The 20,318-nt window shown below is 34.2% G+C and overlaps 1 protein-coding gene across 2 annotated transcripts; it reads left to right on the top strand.

The window, feature by feature from the left end:
• The first annotated feature begins 1,700 nt into the window (after positions 1 to 1,700).
• On the top strand, positions 1,701 to 19,524 carry LOC110683748 (pentatricopeptide repeat-containing protein At3g46870-like). Of its 2 annotated transcripts, none has more exons than XM_021860158.1 (3): positions 1,701 to 2,277; positions 6,936 to 7,326; positions 19,011 to 19,198. In XM_021860158.1, the coding sequence occupies exons 1-2, from the start codon at positions 1,876 to 1,878 to the stop codon at positions 7,323 to 7,325; spliced, it is 792 nt and encodes a 263-aa protein (XP_021715850.1). In that variant the 5' UTR covers positions 1,701 to 1,875; the 3' UTR covers position 7,326; positions 19,011 to 19,198. The 2 variants fall into 2 exon arrangements, with proteins under 2 accessions (XP_021715850.1, XP_021715842.1); XM_021860150.1 differs by lacking the exon at positions 19,011 to 19,198 and adding an exon at positions 19,205 to 19,524 and having other exon boundaries at positions 1,716 to 2,277.
• Positions 19,525 to 20,318: the final 794 nt, after the last annotated feature.

Raw genomic sequence — 20,318 nt, 5'->3', positions numbered from 1 at the left:
ATATATATTAGCAAATGCTCCACATGATCACCGTACATTAGATAAAGTTTCATATTCATAGGATAATTATTGCTTTTTTTATTATTATTTACACTACTTATCCTCACAAATTTTAGTTTATGGATGTTATCTAATTATCTAATACTGTATAATACTTGAGTTTAGAACAACATACACTACTTTGATAGATATATAGCTAAGTAATTATAGGCGGCAACCAACACCAAAACAAACTTTATCATCTACGTAATTATAGTGCAACTTGTAGTTTTTTTATATATATAAAAAAAATTTAATATAATAGGTGATGACATCATACAACAAAATGGCGGGAAATTTTTTAATGTGGAAGTGACACGTAGGACAGGGAGGGGGGTGTATGATTTCAGCAAACTTTTGTTTTAGTAATAGTTAATAGGTTTATAGAGTAGAGAGTAGGGTTTAAGTTTGGGCTCAATAAATAAATGAGCTTGAGTTATGAAACATTTGAACCACAAGGGTTCAAATAAATGGTTGGACTTATTTAAATGAAATGGGTTATTCCAATAAAGGTATGTAGGACTAGGTTACATACAATATTTTAAATAAGGCCCAATAATTAATAGACGTTTGACCCAAAATATATTTTACTTTTATAAAACCTTATAGTTAAAATACTTTAACTATTTAAAATGTTTAATTAAAATACTTGATCACTTAAAAATATATTTTATAAATACTTAAATACTTTATAAAAATACATAAAATATGGAGTATTACACTTTCTCTCTTAGCCAGATGGGTAGGTCGATCCTACTTACCGGGTGCACCACGCCGTCCCGAAATCCAACTAAGGGGTGGGCGACCGGATGCATGCTGATGGGCTTGTATTTGAGCTTCTTTAAGCACTTGTAGCTGATGATATTAGAGAAGCTGCCCTGTATCTATGAGGATCCGGCCAACCAGTTGGTTTTTGGTGGCGGTACAGGTTCTTGTGAAACATCTTTGAGGTACTCTCCCCATAGACGACGCCAAATGTTTTGGGTTTTTTTTTATGTCCCTCGGGAGAGTTATAGCTCGCTGGTTGGAGTCAAGCCGCATGTACCTGAAAAACAACAGGAAGCTCCGGATGTTCGAAGTTCCGCCTCCGATGATCATGTTAGTACGGGTCGGAGTGAAAAAGATGCGGAAAGTATATATCTTTTCGGATTTTGAGATCGGGTGTCTCTTTGTTTTCGAGAGTGATGGGTGAGGTAATGATTGGAACGTGCCCCATTAAATGGGGGAATCTCCCTATCTATAGGGTCCTAGAAATGTGTGTCCTTGTCCTAGGGTTTGATGAACTAGTATCTTTGGATGCGCCGTTTTGCGGCTACCTCAGGAATTGGGCCTTAAAAGCCGTCAATTCCTGATGGGCTATCTGCTTGACACGTGTCATTCCCTGGATGGTCCACTTGGAGACCTTTTTCAGGCGACACGTGTCATGCTATAATTAGGCCAAATAGTGATTTTAAAAATAAAAATGCAACTATAAAGTTGTATATTATTAATACAATTATTGATAACATAGCTTAACATAATAAATTAATGTAATTATCAACATAATCTTACCTAGTTAATATAAACAATTTTTATTTGTAAAAGTATGGTTTCATATTTCGATTAATTCGGATTTTTTTGAATCCAAACAAGGTCAAAATCTAAAAAATTGAATTTTTAAAAATTTCAATCCAATACAATCCGAATTGATAATTCAGTTTGAATTGGATTGATATTCGATTTTTTTTTTCCAATAATAGACACCCGTAAATTTGATTTGTGTTTTTCTCAATCTCAGTAACCACCACCACCTCTTTCACCTTCACTATCAACACTGTCTTCCTTCAATTCCGACTAATGTTGATTCGAATCCTTGCTAGAGCAAAAATTCCATTTTTATCACCTCTAATTCTTCCTCAATTGAACAAAACATTGCCCATTAATCCGCCTTTAACCTCGTTGTTAAACCCTAATTTATCGAGCTTGGGTTCGAATGATATAGCAAAACCAACAAATGGGTTTTCCTTAATTTTGGAGAGAGAATACCACGATGGTAGACCAAGAGGTCCTCTTTGGAGGGGTAAGAAGTTAATTGGAAAAGAGGCTCTTTTTGTAATTCTGGGTTTGAAGAGGTTTAAGGATGATGAAGAGAAGCTTGATAAATTTGTCAAAAATCATGTGTTGAGGCTTCTGAAGATGGATATGATTGCTGTTCTTTCTGAACTTCAGCGACAAGATGAGGTTTCTTTGGCCCTCAAGGTTTGTCTTACGTTTTCGAATTCAATTTTTATGTGTAAATTCTTGATCTTTATTGTTTATTTGCGCATTATTGTGAAGTTTGTGTGATTTTTTGCGCTTGATTCTGATGTTTGGGTTTTTAATTTTGCATGATTTTTGAATCATTTATTCTTTTTATACAGCTTATGCAATCGTTTAAGCTATTACGATTTTGTTGTGGTCATTTTTAAGTTGTTGAGTTTAATAATCTTAATTACTCATGATACAATTTGGTTACAAGCATCTTAGTATGATATTATTGCTTCAAATTCTAATAATGGCTAGAGCTGGGAATTTTTGTGTTGACTTAGCCCCGTTTGGTTTGATGTAAAATATTTTCAATGAAAATTTAGCTTTGATGAAAACATATTTTCAAGGAAAAGTACAATTGGCAGATTAGTTATCTTTTGTTTGGTTGCATACAAGAAAAGTTCAAGAAAATTCATAATTAGGAGTGGAAATGTGAGAATGGATGAAAGGGAAGTAAAAAGGATGTAAGGAGGAAGGAGGAAAATATGGTTTCCCTTGTTTTGTAAAGGAAAATATTTTCCATCATCAAGGATGCAATTTTCCACCATTGTGAAAAAATGGTTTTCCACCCCTTCAAAAACCAAACAAAGGAAAATGGGAAAATCGTTTTCTATAAAAACATTTTACGTTAAACCAAACGGGGCCTTAGTGTAGTTGTATAGTAGCCTGTATAGGTTTCCTTTAATTAAGATGAAGGTTTGCTTAGATTTTTATTTGTAAATATGTTTTGTGCTACGTTTTAATCATATAAAAACATCTAGGGCTAAAGTCTAGTTATGAAAGTGCTATCCAAATTATTCATTTGTCACTTTGTTTCGTTCGGTTATAAGTTGTATGGCTTTTAGGCTTTGTTCATTGCTTGGGAAGCAAATTCTTATATAAATGGAATGAGTATTTTTTTTTATCAGCCACAAAACAAAACCAGAATAATATTTAGGTCCTTTGTCTAGCTTACATAGTTAGACTCTGAACTACATGTGTAAGAATGGCCTCTGTCTTAGTTAGAGATTTTCTCACTCAATACTTCCCTTGGAGCAAAGCTTTTGCTTGAAGGTACGAACCTTCATAAAAGAGTTTGTATGAGGATGATAAAGATACAACTCCCTGCCTTTCCTTAATTTTTCCTTGCCTCGAGGAAAGATTTTCATACGCATGGAAGGTTTTCTCGTGTTGACAAAGGTAGTCTTCCCAATTTGTTGGCCTTTGTGAGACAAGGCACGTGATATTGTCTCCTTCACATTATCAATGTCTATGCTCTCCTCTATGGGAAGATCCCCTTCATTACCACTTCAAGATGAGGTTTCGCTCCCTTCCTTGGTTTTATCCGCAAAGTCCTAGTCTTGGGCCTTAGAGCTTAATTCCTTCCCCTCTTCTGAAGGTATGGGGTTCTTTCTTATACTTTGATCACTGAAACCAACTTTTGGCTCAATCTAAAAGGGCTGTTTTCACTGATGATAACTCCTTGGCTATAACTTTGTTATTTGGTTTCAATAGCCTTGCCTTATCCAAGTCTTCGTAAGCCCTATCAAACATCCTAAACTTCAATAAGACTATTCCTCTTTTTTACAGGGGATTCATGATAAGTTCCTCACAGTCCAAAAAAATAAATGGTTAATGATACAATCAACCAATGCATTATGACTTAATTATTCAATTGCTAATATTAATCCAGTCGAAAGAATCTTGAGGATATAAGCTGATGCTTGCCTTGCTTCCTTAGCTTTTCGAACTTTTGGTTAAGGCTAGAACTGTTTTAGTAAACAGCTTTATACCTCCGACCGAAGGGTCTCTAAACTGATGTCTTCACATTTCTCTTATTAATCCCCAACACCATATAGCAATAGGCAATGGCTTTGCCCAGTCATTTAGTTTAATTACACTTGCTGCCAATTTCAAATTATGGCAAAATCTGTAAGCAATGAATTATTTTCACAAGCACTGGAAAATCATCACAAATAATTGTTACTAACACACAAACACTTGATTGCTTTGTTATACTTCACAACCACAGTACCAATTACATTCCCCTTGAAGAGAGAATTCTGCTCCTTGGAGAAATGTTGCATAAGGGATAGCTTCATCCAGGCTAGAAGTGTTTTCAAATAATTCTTCAACATACTAATCATCTTCCAAATTTTCTAGATGATAACACACAATGGAAGCCTAACTTGATTCGTCCTCACACTGCTCCAGTTGAACTATACTGAACAATACACTAAAATACTAGCGAAACTCATGAAAATGAGAATGAAATCACACCAACACCAATACAGATAAGCTAGCACATACTACTTAAAGAAGACCTATTAATAGGCAGAATAAAAAACACCACATAACTTTTACAGAGAAGACAACCCCATCGGAGCTAAATTGGAGAATAAGCCTATGCAAACAGGCTCTTGAGTGGGGTATAATTGTCTTCTAGGTGTTAAAACAGCTTGCTTGCCGGCATCCCTAGAGGCTGGGGTGGATGCCGGCATGCTGTCATTACCTGAAGCAGATGGTTTTATTGGTTTGGGGTAGTTGGGGGATGAGAAAAAAGTTATTGTAATTATTAATGGAATGAGTATTAGTGACTAGAATCTTCTGGATTGTGCAATCTTTTGTTCCCTTCGTTTTTTAGTACTTATTCTGTTTATCAATAATTGCAACAAGTTGACTTGTAATCATAAGATAAGAATGCGGTATTGGTCGCGATCGCGGAAATGGTCGCGGTATCACGGTATCGGGAATTGATGTGTTTGTCGCGGGCTAGGTCGCGGTTGTACAGGCAGAATTTTGTTTCAAATTTATTAAACCAAAAAATAAATCTTAAGATTTTATTTTATTTTATATTTATATATTATGATTATTAATTAAATTTAAGGCTTTTTGGCCCAATTGACAGGCCTCCTAACCCTATAAAATTCGAATTTCACTAAAAGTATATCGAACTAGACACTATACACACTATACAGTTGTACAATACTAAATTAAAAGGTAAGAGGAGAGGTCTAGAATAGTATCACGTGGTGTTGTTTATTTTATTTGAAGAAATCCTACCCCACTATCCCCACCTACCCAAAAGAAATCCTGCCAGCTCACTCTCTCTCACCTGCTCAACTAGTTTCTCTCTCCTCTTCCAAGAATTCTTTGATTTTAATGGAGGTTTATGACTTTTCTCCACTTTTTCCCTTTCTTTTCCCTAAGCAAGTACTTCATTGGAAATTAACCAGTTGTGAGATAATATCGGTCAATGCGGGCGAAATTTAGTTCGTATCGGTTGAATAGGCCGAAAACTCGGCATTTTAAAAAACACCGCATCAAATTGGGAATTCTCGGATCGGTAGGCTTGAAATCCGGTACATATCGGACGCATTTTTATTCTATGCTTGTATTAAGAATTTAAGCAAGTATATGGTGACTTTTACACGAGGAGCCTGTAGAACATTTTAGGTGGGTTTAGCTGAAAGTCAAATGTGGTGACTTGAGTTAGAAAACTGGTTGGTAGAATTACTGTTTGCTAAGATCTGTTTCCAGCTTTGGAAATTTATTCAACTTTGAGAAGCACGGATGATCATTCTGATAAAGTCGGCCCTTCTTTGTCTGTCAAATTCTTGTAGCAACTTCGAGAAGTATCTTGACTTCCCTGACCCAGTTTTTTTGATCCTACCATTCTTTTGGCTATAATAATGACGACTTTAGTGTGAATCTTTTCTTCGAATGTTTCTTTACCACATTTTTCTTCGAATGTTTCTTTACCACATTATGAAGAGTGAACAAGAAATGATTTTAAAGTTTAAATAGGTTGTTCCTCTGCATAATTTTATCAGAGCTCAATGAACAATCATTGACTTTCTTTGAGATCCTGAATATATTTATTTGAAATTTGAAGTACTATTATTCCCAAAAAAAAAACTCTTATAGTATTTTGTATGGGCCAAACTTTTTTTGAGTTGAACTTCTGTTAATTTCAATGCTTTATTTGTGAGTAGTTTTGCACTTTTACAAGACACTTAGATAGTTAGATCTAGTGATTTATGAGGGAATTTATTTTTTTCCCATTTTGTGAACTTTTCATTTCTAATATTTAGAAAAGTGGAGTTTTGCAAGTACTCATATCATATTTAAGATGCTGACAGCTATATGCTAATTTATTGCTTTAAGCTTAGTCCAAATAAATGTTACAAAGATTTGCAGATGCAATTGGATGCTCTGCAAATCTGTGTCCCTCTGTTAGTGGTAGGTATGTGGGAGTTTAGGGTAGGAGTGGGACTTGATTTCAATTGGATGAAACTCCCCTCCCATATTAGTTTCTTGGGTTTGGGAATAAAGCTTGGAAACGGCTATATGCCCTCTTTATTAAAATTAGTTGCATTTACCTCTTACAAGGCATTGATTCCATTCCATATCCCAGTCTCTATTGTCCAAATTCCCATTCCTACAAACGCCCCCTCTATGTAGGGAAATGACTACTCTCTTTCTAGGAAGTTTGCTCTTTCCATACAACTAGCAGTGTTTATTTTATTCTATGTGACCTACTCAATCATGTATACAAATGGCCATTGGAAACTTTTGAAAAGAAAATTTTCTCCCCAATAGCTATCTTAACGGTTATCTTCTTGAATCAGATGTTTAGAGTAATACAAAAGCAGGACTGGTATCATGCTGATACGTATCTTTATAAGGACTTGATTATTGCAATGGCGAGATCTAAAAGAATGGATGATGTGACGACACTTTGGGAAGACATGAAAAAAGAGAATTTGTTTCCTGATTCTCAAACATATACTGAAGTTATTAGAGGCTTCTTAAGAGATGGTTCCCCTGCAGATGCTATGAACACCTATGAGGACATGCTGAAGGCTCCAGAACTTCCAGCAGAACTGCCATTTAGGATTTTAATGAAAGGTCTTTTGCCACATCCACTTTTGAGAAACAAAGTTAAGAAAAATTTTGAGGAACTTTTTCCTGAGCATTCTGTGTATGATCCACCTCAAGAGATATTCGGAATGCGATGAGGTTTGTAACTTGGATACTTATTTTGTTGTCAGATCTACGTCTCCTTTTTCCTTTGTACAAAATGTCATACTGTGATTTGTGGTCTTTTGTATATGTCATGCATCAGAGAGCTAGATATTGTTGCTGTTGTGTTTGCATGTGTGCTCTTTGTGCTTTATAACTGTTGAAGTGTTGGATTCTGTTTGACAATATGTGTGGTATGCTGGAGGTAAATTGGTAACTCACATTGAAACACTGGTATGCCAAATACTTGTATATATAATATTGAGAGTTTTTAGTTCTATACATGTGTAACATAACTACTACGTAGTAATTTAGATATTTTATGTTGTGTGAAACAAAGAGAAGGATTGCCTTGTAACGTGGCCGACTTATTTGCTACTTTTGGGAAATATTGAGTTGATTTCAAATTGGTGTTGTATATGTGTGTGATAAGCTATACGTAAGGAAGTTTTATTTGCTTAGTAGGCTGTTAAAAGCATTAATTTTGTTTGTGTAAGGAAGCTTTGACCTCGACTTGTTTTTTAAAACTAATTTAAGGCTTTGATTGAAAATATTTTTCATGGAAAACCATTAAGAAACAATTTTAATGGAAAACGTTATTGTGAAAAGAGTTTTCCTTTGTTTTTTTATTATAGGAAAACTTGGGAAAAAAGAAATATGAAAGTAAAAGGGAGGGGAAGGATAAAGGAGAGAAATAGAGAAGTGAGGAGTAACGTGGAAAATGTGGCATACGCCACATACATTCTTTACAAGAGGTTATTAGTTTTCCTTCTATAATAAGTAACTTTTCACCTATGACAAATCGATTTCCCCCTTTAACAAAAAAGCAAAAGAAAATAGAGAAATGAATGAAAATAATCATTTTCTAGTCTAATAATTTCCATTAAAATAATTAGAGCCTAAGTGTATAATCTTGTTGAGTGAAATTTTGGTTGCAAGGGTGTTTATGATTTGAATTAACAAAACAAGCAAAAGGAAATAGAGAAATGAATGAAAACAATCTTTTTCTACTCGAACAATTTCCACCAAAACAATAAGAGCCTAAGGCCCTGTTTGGTTGGGTGTAAAATGTTTTCAATGGAAAATGATTTTCCATGAAAAACCTTTTTCATAAGAAAATGTAATTTCCTACACATTTTCCCTTGTTTGGTTACATGTAAATTGATTTTCCTTTTTAAGCATTTTCCGTCGTTTGGTTCAATAAGGAAGATCTTATCAGTTCTTTCTCATACCGTACTACTAATACTATCATAATCTTCGAACTTTTTCTAAGCTAACTTTGAATTTGTTTTTTTTTTTTTAAGTGATAACTTTGAATTTATTTTTGTAAATATTTTTTGCAATTTAGAAATAAAAGGGTAAAAATTAGCATAATAAAATTATATAAGTAAGATAAAATGTTGTAGACTAGTACAAAGTAGCAGCAACAAAGCTATCAAACAAAAGAAAAAAGTGTTTGAACGACGAGATGACCTTTAGTAGATATGAAGTTTAAAACATACTCATTCTAATTTTAACGATTAAGGGAATTTATGAAGTTTCGGATCCAAACTCTTCGGAGAGGTTTGCTCTTTGTCAAAAAAGCTTTGGCAAGCATCTCCCGCTCAACTAAGTGGTCAAATGCGGCATCACGAACTGCTTCTTCAAAATCATCCATCTTCATTATCTCTTCATAAAGTTTCTCCACATCAAGTTGGTTGTTTGAGAATTTTTTCAGAGCACTAACCACTTCTCCTAGTTGATTAGATATTTGTTGCAAGTCACAAGTGTCGTCTTCACCTCGAGTCCTCTTACGATGTTGTCTTGGCTCTGAAGAAGTGGCACTATCTGATTTTGATGTCCCATCTTCTGCCATACTTGTAGGATGCCTTTGTCCACTCTCATTGTTAAGTTCAATATCAGCAAAACTCTTAGAAAAGTCTCCACGAGCCATGTCTTTACCAGCCACGATTGCTATTTCTTCATACATATCAATTTTTCGGTTGAGATATTTCTCATGAGAAGGATTTTCCTGTATACAAAAGGAGAAAATATCAGTGAAATACTTGAAACAATGTAATATAAAGCAACCATGACTATGAAAGCATAATTATAAGACCATCTACTATACGTCACTACCCAACCATCTACTATACGTACTATAAACAACTTATTCTCTACAAAATTGCAGCAATTAGATATCACACTTATAATTATGAAACAGGCCAGAGAGTATCTGACAGCTATGTAATGCACAGATCTAGTAGGTTGAATCAAGAATAATCTGCTGAAAATTACAGATGATAGCTTACTCAATAAGAATCACTGAACATAGAGGAACATAAACATATTGCAAATGCAGATTTATTTAAGTTTTCATGTAATACCAGTGGACCAGATTCCAGATATCTAGCCCTGCTCCCTTGTCATATATAGCCAAAAGTTTGAAAAAGTGATTATCTATCCAAAAAAAAAAAAAAAAAAACCCCAAATACCTAAGCATGTAAGAATACAGCATAAATATCACAGAACACAACTGATTTGGAAAACTCTTCTCTGAGTTGTTTTTCTATACACACCATAATAATTTATAGCATGTAAAAAGCTAGTGAAAAGTTAAGATACCTGAACATAGTTATTGCATTAGGAGATGCTGTTAACATCTTCACAGTGTCATTCCACCCAAATCCAGAGTTACCACGAACTTTCGATATGATTGCCCAATTAGCTTTCACCGTCCTCATGTGGTTCTCAACATGGTCAGCCGTGCAGGAAGTAGATACACATGAGCTTCACTTTCGATATATTTTTTGCAGCAGCAACAAATGAGCTTGTTTTGAAAGTGTTATTTGGCCTATTTCCCTTTCTCACTTCTTCTGCAAGAAATACCAGCAACTCCTTGGACATTTGTTTTGACCAACGAAAATTCCCTTTTTTTTCTTCATTCTTCACCTGCAATTGTAGATACACATGCTTCTCATATGCAAACCACATGAATTATCAAGAAAATCTAATCATTTCATATACATTCACCAAAATAAAAGTTCATGTAATTAAGGAGAATATAAACATCTTTGCAATTTCTACTTCAAATCATTAGTGTAACGCATTACAACATAAGGAAATAAATAGAAAGACTCAGGTTGTTTGAGACCTCTTGTATGCAGTCCACATGGCTAATGCTATGGCATTTCTTTTATTAATGCACTCATTTGTTTCTTCTCGCATTTCCCTTCGAGTAAGCAATGTTCTTGTATCATGTGAATCCATCTCCAAGTCTACCTCTCTAGTTATCTGGTCATTAGGGTCCACACCCCTAAGGAAGTTGTGTATCACACAACATGCTAAAACCACATCAACCTGGGTTTTAAATGACCAAAAAGGCTCAGCATCCAAAACACGAAACCTCGCCTTTAGAATTCCAAACGCCCTCTCTACAACCATTCTAATTGAAGAGTGTCGAAGGTTGAATAACTCCCGTTCATTTTCTGGAGGATTGTTTGTAAATTCTTTCAAGTGATAACAGGTTCTCCTGTATGGAGGAATAAGACCTTTGCGACTACCAAAACCCGCATCTGCAAGATAATACTTCCTTGCACACAAAAATAAAAATGCATATTATAATCAATTTATCTTCAGTTTGCAACTAGCCAACTACCAAAAAAGAGACAACTACCTTCTGGAATTTTGAAACCCCTACTTAGCGCATCATTAAGGACCCTTGAATCATGTGCAGAACCCTCCCAGCCAACTAGAACATATGTGAACTTGGCATCAAAATCAACAGCAGCTAGCACATTTTGCGTTGTTCCGCCCTTTCTACCACGAAATCTATCTTGTATCTCAATGGGAACGGAGGCACGCACATGTGTTCCATCTATAGCCCCTATGAAATCCTCAAACCATGGAAAGAACCTAGGGTTGTTTTGAATTTCTGGCTGAATTGAAGTTGTTGGTGGTTTCACTGCCGATAGCTTGAAGTACAATATGAAAATAGTAGTGTACGGTCCATGTTGACCGAAAAAATCTTCCCCCAATCACACGAAACCTTACATTATGCCCCAATAAGTGTAAAAATATAATTACTTGCTCCTTAACACTCATCCGAACACTTTCCCGCAAAAGTCCTCTTTCAACTAGAATATTACATAGGCTATAAAATGCAGCAGGCCTCATACGAATTTGTCCTAGACAATGAGTGTCACCACAATGTAAAATACTATTGATATTTGCCTCCCTCAAACTATCTCTATTCACATAAGGTTGCCTAATTATTCTAGGCCTTTTATTCCTTAACCTATATTCTTCAACAAGAGAAAGAACAGAAGCAATTATAGCTGCCACAAAACTAAGAATCATGCCTTTCATTTCATGGGTCATCTACAATAACATATACAACAAATTATGTAATAAGCCATAACATATACAAAAATAGCAAATTATCTCAATAATTACAAAATTAAACCAGCTGGGTACTCAAAAAAATCTGAAATCAGATTGGATTTGGCTCAAAAAAATCTGAAATCAGATTGGATTTGGCTAACCAGAGAACAAATGTGCTTTTTCTAGTGCAATTGAGGATGGGTACCAATTGATCATTTCATCAGACACATCCAGAAGTGCAATATGACTATATTCTACCAAGTACATTGAAGGTCAGATGACTACTTGGATCTATGTACAGCACAAATGCACATTGCAGACAGAATTTCAATAAACATGTTGGTATTAATTAATTTGTTTATTTTACTGAAACAACATGCATGTGAATGTGTTATAGATTTATTCTACAATATGTAACATACTAATGAGTATTACCAGATTCCAGAAGAATATGACAGAAATTTTCTTACATTCTCTACATAATGAAGCAAGTAAAATCAGACCATTAGAGATGTATTATATACCTGAAGTGAATTTTGAGATGCTACCCCTTGATCCGACATCATACTAGCTTACAATCTTCAAAAAAATCATCAAAATAAGACAAATTTTAGGTGAGGCATTTTATCAAACACTTTGTGGGCATGATAAAAACATGTAAAATATTTGAAGAAAATAAAATTTGCAGCAAGTAGAATGAATCTAACAACAAATTTCCAAATTATAACCATCGAATATGTACAAAAAAATACCCAAAAACAATCGAATTTGTAAAAAAAAAAATACAATCGAATAATCAAAATATGTACAAGAAATACCAAAAAACAATCGAATTTTAAATCAAATTAAACCCTAGATTAATAATCAAGACAAGAAGAGAGAGAATATTACCAAATTTGTAAAAAAAATTGAGTGACGAAGATCTACCTATGTTCGTAGCTAGCAGCGTAAGGAGAAGGGGGAAGATAAAAGGAGGGTGAAAATCTGAAAACACGGCTTCCCTTCTAATTTGGGGGAAAACGTTTTCTTGTACAAGGAAAATAGTTTTTCCGCCCAAATTTTCCTTTTTCTATCCGGCCCAAACCAAATAACGTAAAATGAGGAAAATAGTTTTCCTGGAAATGGTTTTCAGCCTAACCAAACAGGGCCTAAGTGTATCTTATTGAGTAAAATTGTGGTGGCAAAGGTGTTTATGATGTGAAATGACTTGAGCTTGTCTCTAAAGCTCCAAACTTGAGCCTCGACTCTCCTTGGTTCAAATAGAGCTCGACTCTAGTTAGGCTTGAAAATGATTGGCTAATTGTTATTAACTTTTTTTTTTATTTTTTTTTTATTCTTATAATTAGTTAAAGTTTAAAAAAGGAGTGCTCCAATAGTCTAATGATGTGACTCGAAATAAAATAACATTAGGAAAAATGCGGCCTTATCATAACGTATCGGTCGAGATGTAGCGATTTTCAATTTTGCCGAACCTAGATTGAGTGATTTGATGCGGGTTATTAAAATACACCGCATTTTTGGCCCGAATCGTCCGGTACACCGATATAACTATGAATCGTCCGAGAAATCGCATAATTTCGCAATTTTTTCTTCTGACTCCATTGAAAAACAGAAAGAAAAGGATAGAGAAAGAGGAGAGAGAGAAGGGCAGGAAGAGGAGAGAGAGAGGGGTGTGAGGTGACCAATGAGCTCTCAGATAGGTGAGAGTTGGGATGTAGCCCATGTGGACACGTGTCATTTAATAAACCATTACTTTTTACTTTTGACCTATTCCAGTAACTTAACAAGTTGTTTTCTTTGTACTCTTTATTTATGTGTTAGTGTGTTACCATAACTTACTGTTAAGACAATTTATTTCATAGGAATTGGACTAATAATTGAAAATAATACGGAGTACTAATTTTAATTATTAGAAAAAGATAAAAAATATTAAGTTTTAAAATTTATGAGTTGTAATATTGATAAAACATATAAAATTATAAAACTAAAATTCGGTCTCCACATCCGTGATAACCGCATCAACACCGTTACCGCGACACGTTACCGTTATCGTGATCGCGACCGAAACCTTGGTCGAAACCACATTTTCAAACCATGATGTTGATAGCCTTTTAGGGAAAGATGATACACATACATCTTGGATGTTACATGAGGCCTGATATTGTGACAACACTGCACTTGTGTTTTTTAATAAGCTGGAAACAAACTCATTTTATTTTATTATTTCTTTTTTTTTTTTTTTTTTGGGGGGGGGGGGGCGGGCTTTTTGCTTCTTAGCACCAGATTGAGTAATTGAGACTAAAATTCCCAATGAAATTTCACTACACTTTTGGCGCTTAACATTTTAGGAAAAGCAAATCACTGATTATTTTCCATGAGATTAAAGAATTCTCTCTCCACCCAAAACCCAAGTTTTTTTGTAGATACAAGCGAATCAACTATTGAAAGCATAAGCGCTTAACGTTTTCTCTCTCCTCCCAAAACCCTATTTTTTCTTGTAACTCCTTTGCCCCTATGCTTTCAATAGTTGTTAATCCATTTGATGTTAGGTACCCTTTGTTTCATGTTCTTCATAATTTTATTTGTGGGTGATTTTCATGTAAAATCTTAGGTTTTGGGTGTGATTTCAATTTCTAATAAATTAGATAAATCAGTCAAAACCACCTTATAAAATTGGGTTTCTGTCAAAAATCACCTTCAAAATTTATTTATTTACTAGTGTACCCGTGCTCATGCACGGGATATATGTAGTATACTTCCTCCGTTCTTTTATTATTGCATCACTTGCGAAGTTTCACAAATATTGCACAATTTCTTTTTTAGGAAAAAAATTGTTTGTGCTCACATTACAAATACCCAACATACCCTTGCTTTTTCACACTTTTTAATTTATCAATGTCACATGGGCAATTTTGTATTTTTTACCTTTCTTTCTCTTACTTTTTTCAACTACCAAAATATTTATACCCAACTCTTATGGTGCAATAATAAAAAAACGGAGGAAGTATATATTATGAGAAAAAAAATAGTAGAAGTGATAGTTATTAAAGGGTGGTTATTATTATTATTATTATTATTATTATTATTATTATTATTATTATTATTATTATTATTATTATTAGTTTTGTGTCCGTGCGATGCCCGGGTTGTTTATTGAATTTTAAGATAAGTTTTTAATGTATATGTCAAATTTGAAAACATATCATTGATACAAAATTAGTTAGGAATTGATGTGTTTTTGTGATGATTTAAACTATATAGTAGGCATGTAATGACTAATAATAATAACATTGGTGAAAAACATTTCTGGACCCGTAACCTGAAATAATGACCCTGTCCGAAATGACTCGTGACCCGACCCGATTGACATGTCTACACAGTAATAAAATTATATTAGATTGTAAAGTATATTGTTTTAATTGATTAGAATATATTATAAATAATGGATGTGGTGCATTTTGAGCTACTTCCTTCGCTCCAAAAAAAATACTATGATACAAAAAATAAATTTACATGATAATTTATGAGTGTTATAATTTTTTTTTTAATAAAATTATAATTTAATTTGTACGTATGAAATATTAGTACTTTATCGAAAATAAAACTTTATATTAACAATTTTATGCTTAAATTCTATCCAAATTTGATTGAAAATAGAATTCTAAATTAACTTTTTTATCCTACAAATTGAATTCTATATAACTTAATCCTATGTGGCGCGACACTTGGCAAAAATTTAGAACGCCAAGTGTCGTTATTTCGTCGCCTGGATAAAAGTTTAGCTTTATATATTAGTTATATTATTATTATTATTTTATTTTTTTTAATAGAGGGCTGGATTTTGATTGAGTGATATGGGTAGTTATGAGGAATAATGGTGGTTACTGGTTTTTTTTTTTTTTTAAAAAAAAAAAAAAAGATGACTAGAATTGCAGGGATGGGAATTTGGAGTGCTGTGAATGAAAGTTGGAAAAAAAAAACTCTTAAATTATATATTTGATTTCTATATGAAGTCAGAAGACCACCTTTTCCTAGATAGGCCCGGATTTCACCCTTTGACTCACTATTTTTGACATTAACTTCGCTCAACCCTTATTTTTTCTCGTTCCGTGGCTGGACTACCACCTCTTCTTTCCTTTCCACCACCACTATTTCTCTTTCTCCCAAGTCCCACCTCCATTGTCACTGCCCCTCTCACTACTCCTTTCTCTCTCTTCTTTTTTTTATTTTTATTGCTGTTTATTTATTTATTTGTTTATTTAATTTTATCTCTATCTATTTTAATTCTAATTGTTTGGTGGGTTTTCTGTTGATTGAGGTTGTTTTTAGGTTAAGTGTTAGTTTTCAAGTTTTCCAAGTTGTTTTGGGAGTGGGTGAACTTGATTTTGAAGTAGCTGACATGGTTTTCTTGACATTGTTTTGGAGGTTAGGGTTTTTTTTTTTTTTTTTTTTTTTTTTTTTTTTTTTTTTTTATTGGAGTGATTTTATGAGGTAGGTGTGTGGTTATGGTGGTGGTTAAGTGGTTTAAAGGGAGTTAGGGGGTTTTCTGTGGTGTGTAATTGGTTTTAGAGGTGTTTGGGTGGTGTTAAACTTTTAAGGGAGTTGGTTGGATTTTGGAGAGGTTCGCTGGGCCGACATTTGTGGGTCTGGTGGTGATATAGTTGAAAAGGGTGTTTTTAGTGGTCATGTGCATGGCACGTGAGTGGTCAACACCAAAAAAGAAATTTCAGAATTCGGCATAAGGTGCTAATTCACAAAAAAAAAAAAAAAAAAAAAAAGGTGGCTTCTTACGGAATTTTAAAGAATATATTAAAAGATGGTTTTTTGACTAATGTTCCGATAAGTGTCTAGATCTTTCAAACTAGGGTTCTAAATGATTTGGGATTAGCTCGAATTTTGTAGAAAATCAAAGGTTTATGAGACCGAATTTATCAAATTAGATTTACAATTAACATAGGTTAAGCTCGATTGTTCATATACTTATTTTTTGTTCTTCCTAATTTAATTTAATTATTTTTTTAAAAAAGTACATTAAAAAATAAATAATTTTTTTTTGTGTGTTCATATCTGTTGATTTTCTGGTTTCATAGTCTCTCTTCTACTCTCTTGCTTTGTCTCAGTGCATGCCCCTTTTTGCTTTAGCATGCCAGCCATATTGCTATTGTAATTGATTTTAAGTTACATTTTAAAAAAAATCGATGTATTCTAAGTATATGGGATGTTGATCATTTGAATCAAACATCAACTATTTACTGTATTTTCTTTTCCAGTCTCACTGATTCTCTTCCTTTATCACTAACTTTCTTATCCTCAAACTATTAACCTGTATCCTCCAAGTTTTTTTTTTTTTTTTTTTTTTTTTTTTTTTTTTTACTTCCTGGCATAACAAAAAAGAAAAACACTTTTCCCAACACCATTATTCCGTCCAATTCAAAGAACATTACCCTAATCTTTGCTGTAATTCTCAGAAATGTCATCGCCATAACACCGCCGACTTACCTATTTACAGAGACCGACAAACTCATCCCTTGGGCCCATAGTCTCACTGCAAAAAAAGAAAAAAAAAAACATCAGCACAGATTGCGATCATGCTGACAACAATAGCCCAACTGAGCATATGGGCTGATTGCTCATGAAACATGGACCCAAGGCCAAAATTGATAGGGACACAACCATACCAGCCGAGCTCAGTAAGAGAAGAGGTCTCCTACCATACTTCTCTTAGAAAAGAGCTGATATCATGCAAAGGTAGCTTTTGGCTGTTCCCATGATTAGATTAATGTTACGAGCTACAGGCTATGTATATTATCTAGTCTTGACAGCAAAATATAGTATTGAACCTACTAACAGTCTCTTGTGGTAACCAACTAGACTTGGCAGCATTATCTTCAACAAACACTTGTAACAGATGCATTAGTATATAAATATTAAGAATATTTTTGTTCAGAAGACTATAAATATCTGTGTATCTGCTGCAGTGGGTAAGGTGGCATCTAAAAGAATGTTTCAGTATTTTACTTCTGCATGGACTCTAACCCGGCTTTAGATCTTTTACATCTAACAATTTCTGTTTTTATTGAGTAATTTCAGAGTCTCCATGTTTTTGGTTGAACATTTTGCACGGAACACTCAAATTTGATTTGAGCCTAACTGTATGAGTCGTTCTGATCAGCATGGCTTTGGTTAATATCTTCTCATTGGGTTATAGTTAAGGCTTTCTGATTGGTACTGCTCCTATGGTTAAGCTCTTTCTGATTTGCGCTACTTTGTTTATGTCCTAAATCATCTGAAATAACTTGTTAGCTGTTTCTCTTTATTATGTTGGGGTATTGGATTTCTTAATTCAATTTTGTGTCTTAGATTCTCGTTAGGTTTACTCTTTTTGTGTCTCTTTTTTTAATCCCTGAAGGCTAAATTTTAAATAAGAGAATTTTGTTCAGCTTTGCATCATCTGAAAGTCTGATTACCCTGTTTTATGCTATATTATCATAATAAAATAGCATGATTCTTCTGAAATCAAACTCGTCATTTAGCTTGGTTATATGAATAGTTGTTATGATCCAAAATGAAAAATTATACAGTGGCCTTATACTGCCACTAGGTGGTGATCAGCTTGCTTATACAAGGCACAATAATCCTATGAATGCGTTTGGGGAGCCTGTTCAAAGTCAGTTACTTGAATTTTTAGTTAATTATCTGTCAAAGAGATTGGTCTTTTATTCGACAATCTTGGTGTAGCACTAGTATGGTTAGGGACTTGATGCACTCATGAAAGAACCTGAAAAAGGAATCAAGCAGGATCTGCATTCCCAAACAAGTTTTATGGGTTGTTACTAGACCTGGTTATTGGGCGGGTCGGGTCAGGGTCAAAGAGGGTCACATTTTATAGGGTCAATATAGGGTCGGTACAATGCGGGCTGCGGGTCGATAATGGGCGGGCCTACAAAATATTTATTAAAACAAATATTGGACAAAGCCATTATTAAATACATATGAATACAAATTAATCTATATAATTATTTTTACATTATGTATTTTCTTTATCAACTAAATTGGAAAAACATGTTGGTCCTATATTGACCCTACCCAATAAGGGCCCTGTCCATTAATAGCCCTGTCCATTAAAAACCCTATAAGTTTGGCCCTGACCCTATTATCATTGGACTACCCTGTCCAATAACCACCTCTAGTTGTTACTTGAGTTAACTTTTTTTTAAATTAAAATAAATATATTTACTTTTTTGGGTTCATATTTGTTGATTTTCTTGTTTGTCTCAATGCTTGCCCCTTTTCTAATTCTCGTACTCTCTTTGCTGCAGAATGCTCCTACGCATATTATTAGTCCAATTGTCATCACTTATTACACCCTCCAGTCTAACATGCTCTGCTTTACCTGTATACCTTGCCTTTTGATTTACTCAATTGTCATTGGTTGTCACAATTTGATTTACTCAATTGTCATTGGGCCATATCTATTTTCCAATGATCCTGAATCTAATTTGGGTTGGATCAGATTTTGACTGAAGTGAAGAAGGCTAAAAAAGCCATGGACAAAATTGGCATCGGAGGTACAGTGAAAGCTAGCGTCGGTTCTTCATGAGAGGGATGTGATTTTGGCTCTGGGAGGAGAATGATTGCCTTCGACAAGGGGCATTAAGTTCTGCATTTGTTGTTTTTCTGTATGAATATCCTGTTAGCTGCTCCTATTTTTGCCCTATAGGTGATCTGCATATCTCAGTGGTGGGGATCTTGAGAAAATTTCATCTGAAGATGAAAATATTCTAATCTTTGTATTAACAACCATAGAAGTAGAAAGTTATTTAGAAGATACAATAACGTTTTTTTAAAATTCAATGAAGGATATATGACAAAATTTTACTTCCATCTTTATGAGAACTTGTCGTCTTTGTCAGCAGGAACTTGTTGAGCGAGCTAAACCAGCGGGTTGGAGCCCAAGATTATTTCATTTATATTTACAAGGTCAAACTTTGCGGCTTTTACATAAATAATTACGGAGTAATTTTTTTTTTTTTTTTTTTTTTTTTTTTTTTTTTTTTTTTTGACAAGACGAACTAAGAAAGAAAGAAGACAACATAAAAATTAAAAAAACTTAGAACAGAACAGAAATTGTTGCTGACAAGCTTTGGTAGCCAACCAATGAGCCGGAGCAACCCACTGACGAGGAACCTTCCAAGGCTCACAAGCAAAAAACCTGGAAATGACATCCCTAATATCTTGAAGTAACCATAAACAGGAAATATCCGAACTACTCTTGCCATGGAGATGAGAAACCAAGTTCGAACAATTGTTGTAGATCAGCAAACGTCGAAAACCCCTTCGATCTGTTGTTCGGAGAGCCCAAAGACAAGCTTGTAATTCCGAGTGAATAGCAGAGGATGAGATAAAAGCTCTTGAACCTCTCCCGATTACCAAATCTGAGGTAGAATATTTGAAAATTCAGCCCGCACCTGCATATTGATCCCGCACTCTGAACACACCATCAAATATCAAAGTAATATTATAGTCTGACTCAACAGATCCTGTGAGGCAGAGAGATAAGAGGAACAGGACGAAGAGAAGCACTAGAACGATTACTGGATAAAGATATCGAGGCTTTAAATTCAGAG

Source organism: Chenopodium quinoa, unplaced genomic scaffold (assembly GCF_001683475.1).
Source record: "Chenopodium quinoa cultivar QQ74 unplaced genomic scaffold, ASM168347v1, whole genome shotgun sequence".
Lineage (NCBI taxonomy): Eukaryota > Viridiplantae > Streptophyta > Magnoliopsida > Caryophyllales > Amaranthaceae > Chenopodium > Chenopodium quinoa.
The sequence above is the reverse complement of the archived record's forward strand: the minus strand, read 5'-3'. Positions and strand labels throughout refer to the sequence as shown.

Excerpts from the sequence above, each read along its gene's own strand:
- LOC110683748 (XM_021860150.1), top strand. The coding sequence starts at position 1,876 with ATGTTGATTCGAATCCTTGCTAGAGCAAAAATTCCATTTTTATCACCT. Across the intron at positions 2,278-6,935 it reads AGGTTTCTTTGGCCCTCAAG|ATGTTTAGAGTAATACAAAA; the intron begins GTTTGTCTTACG and ends TTCTTGAATCAG.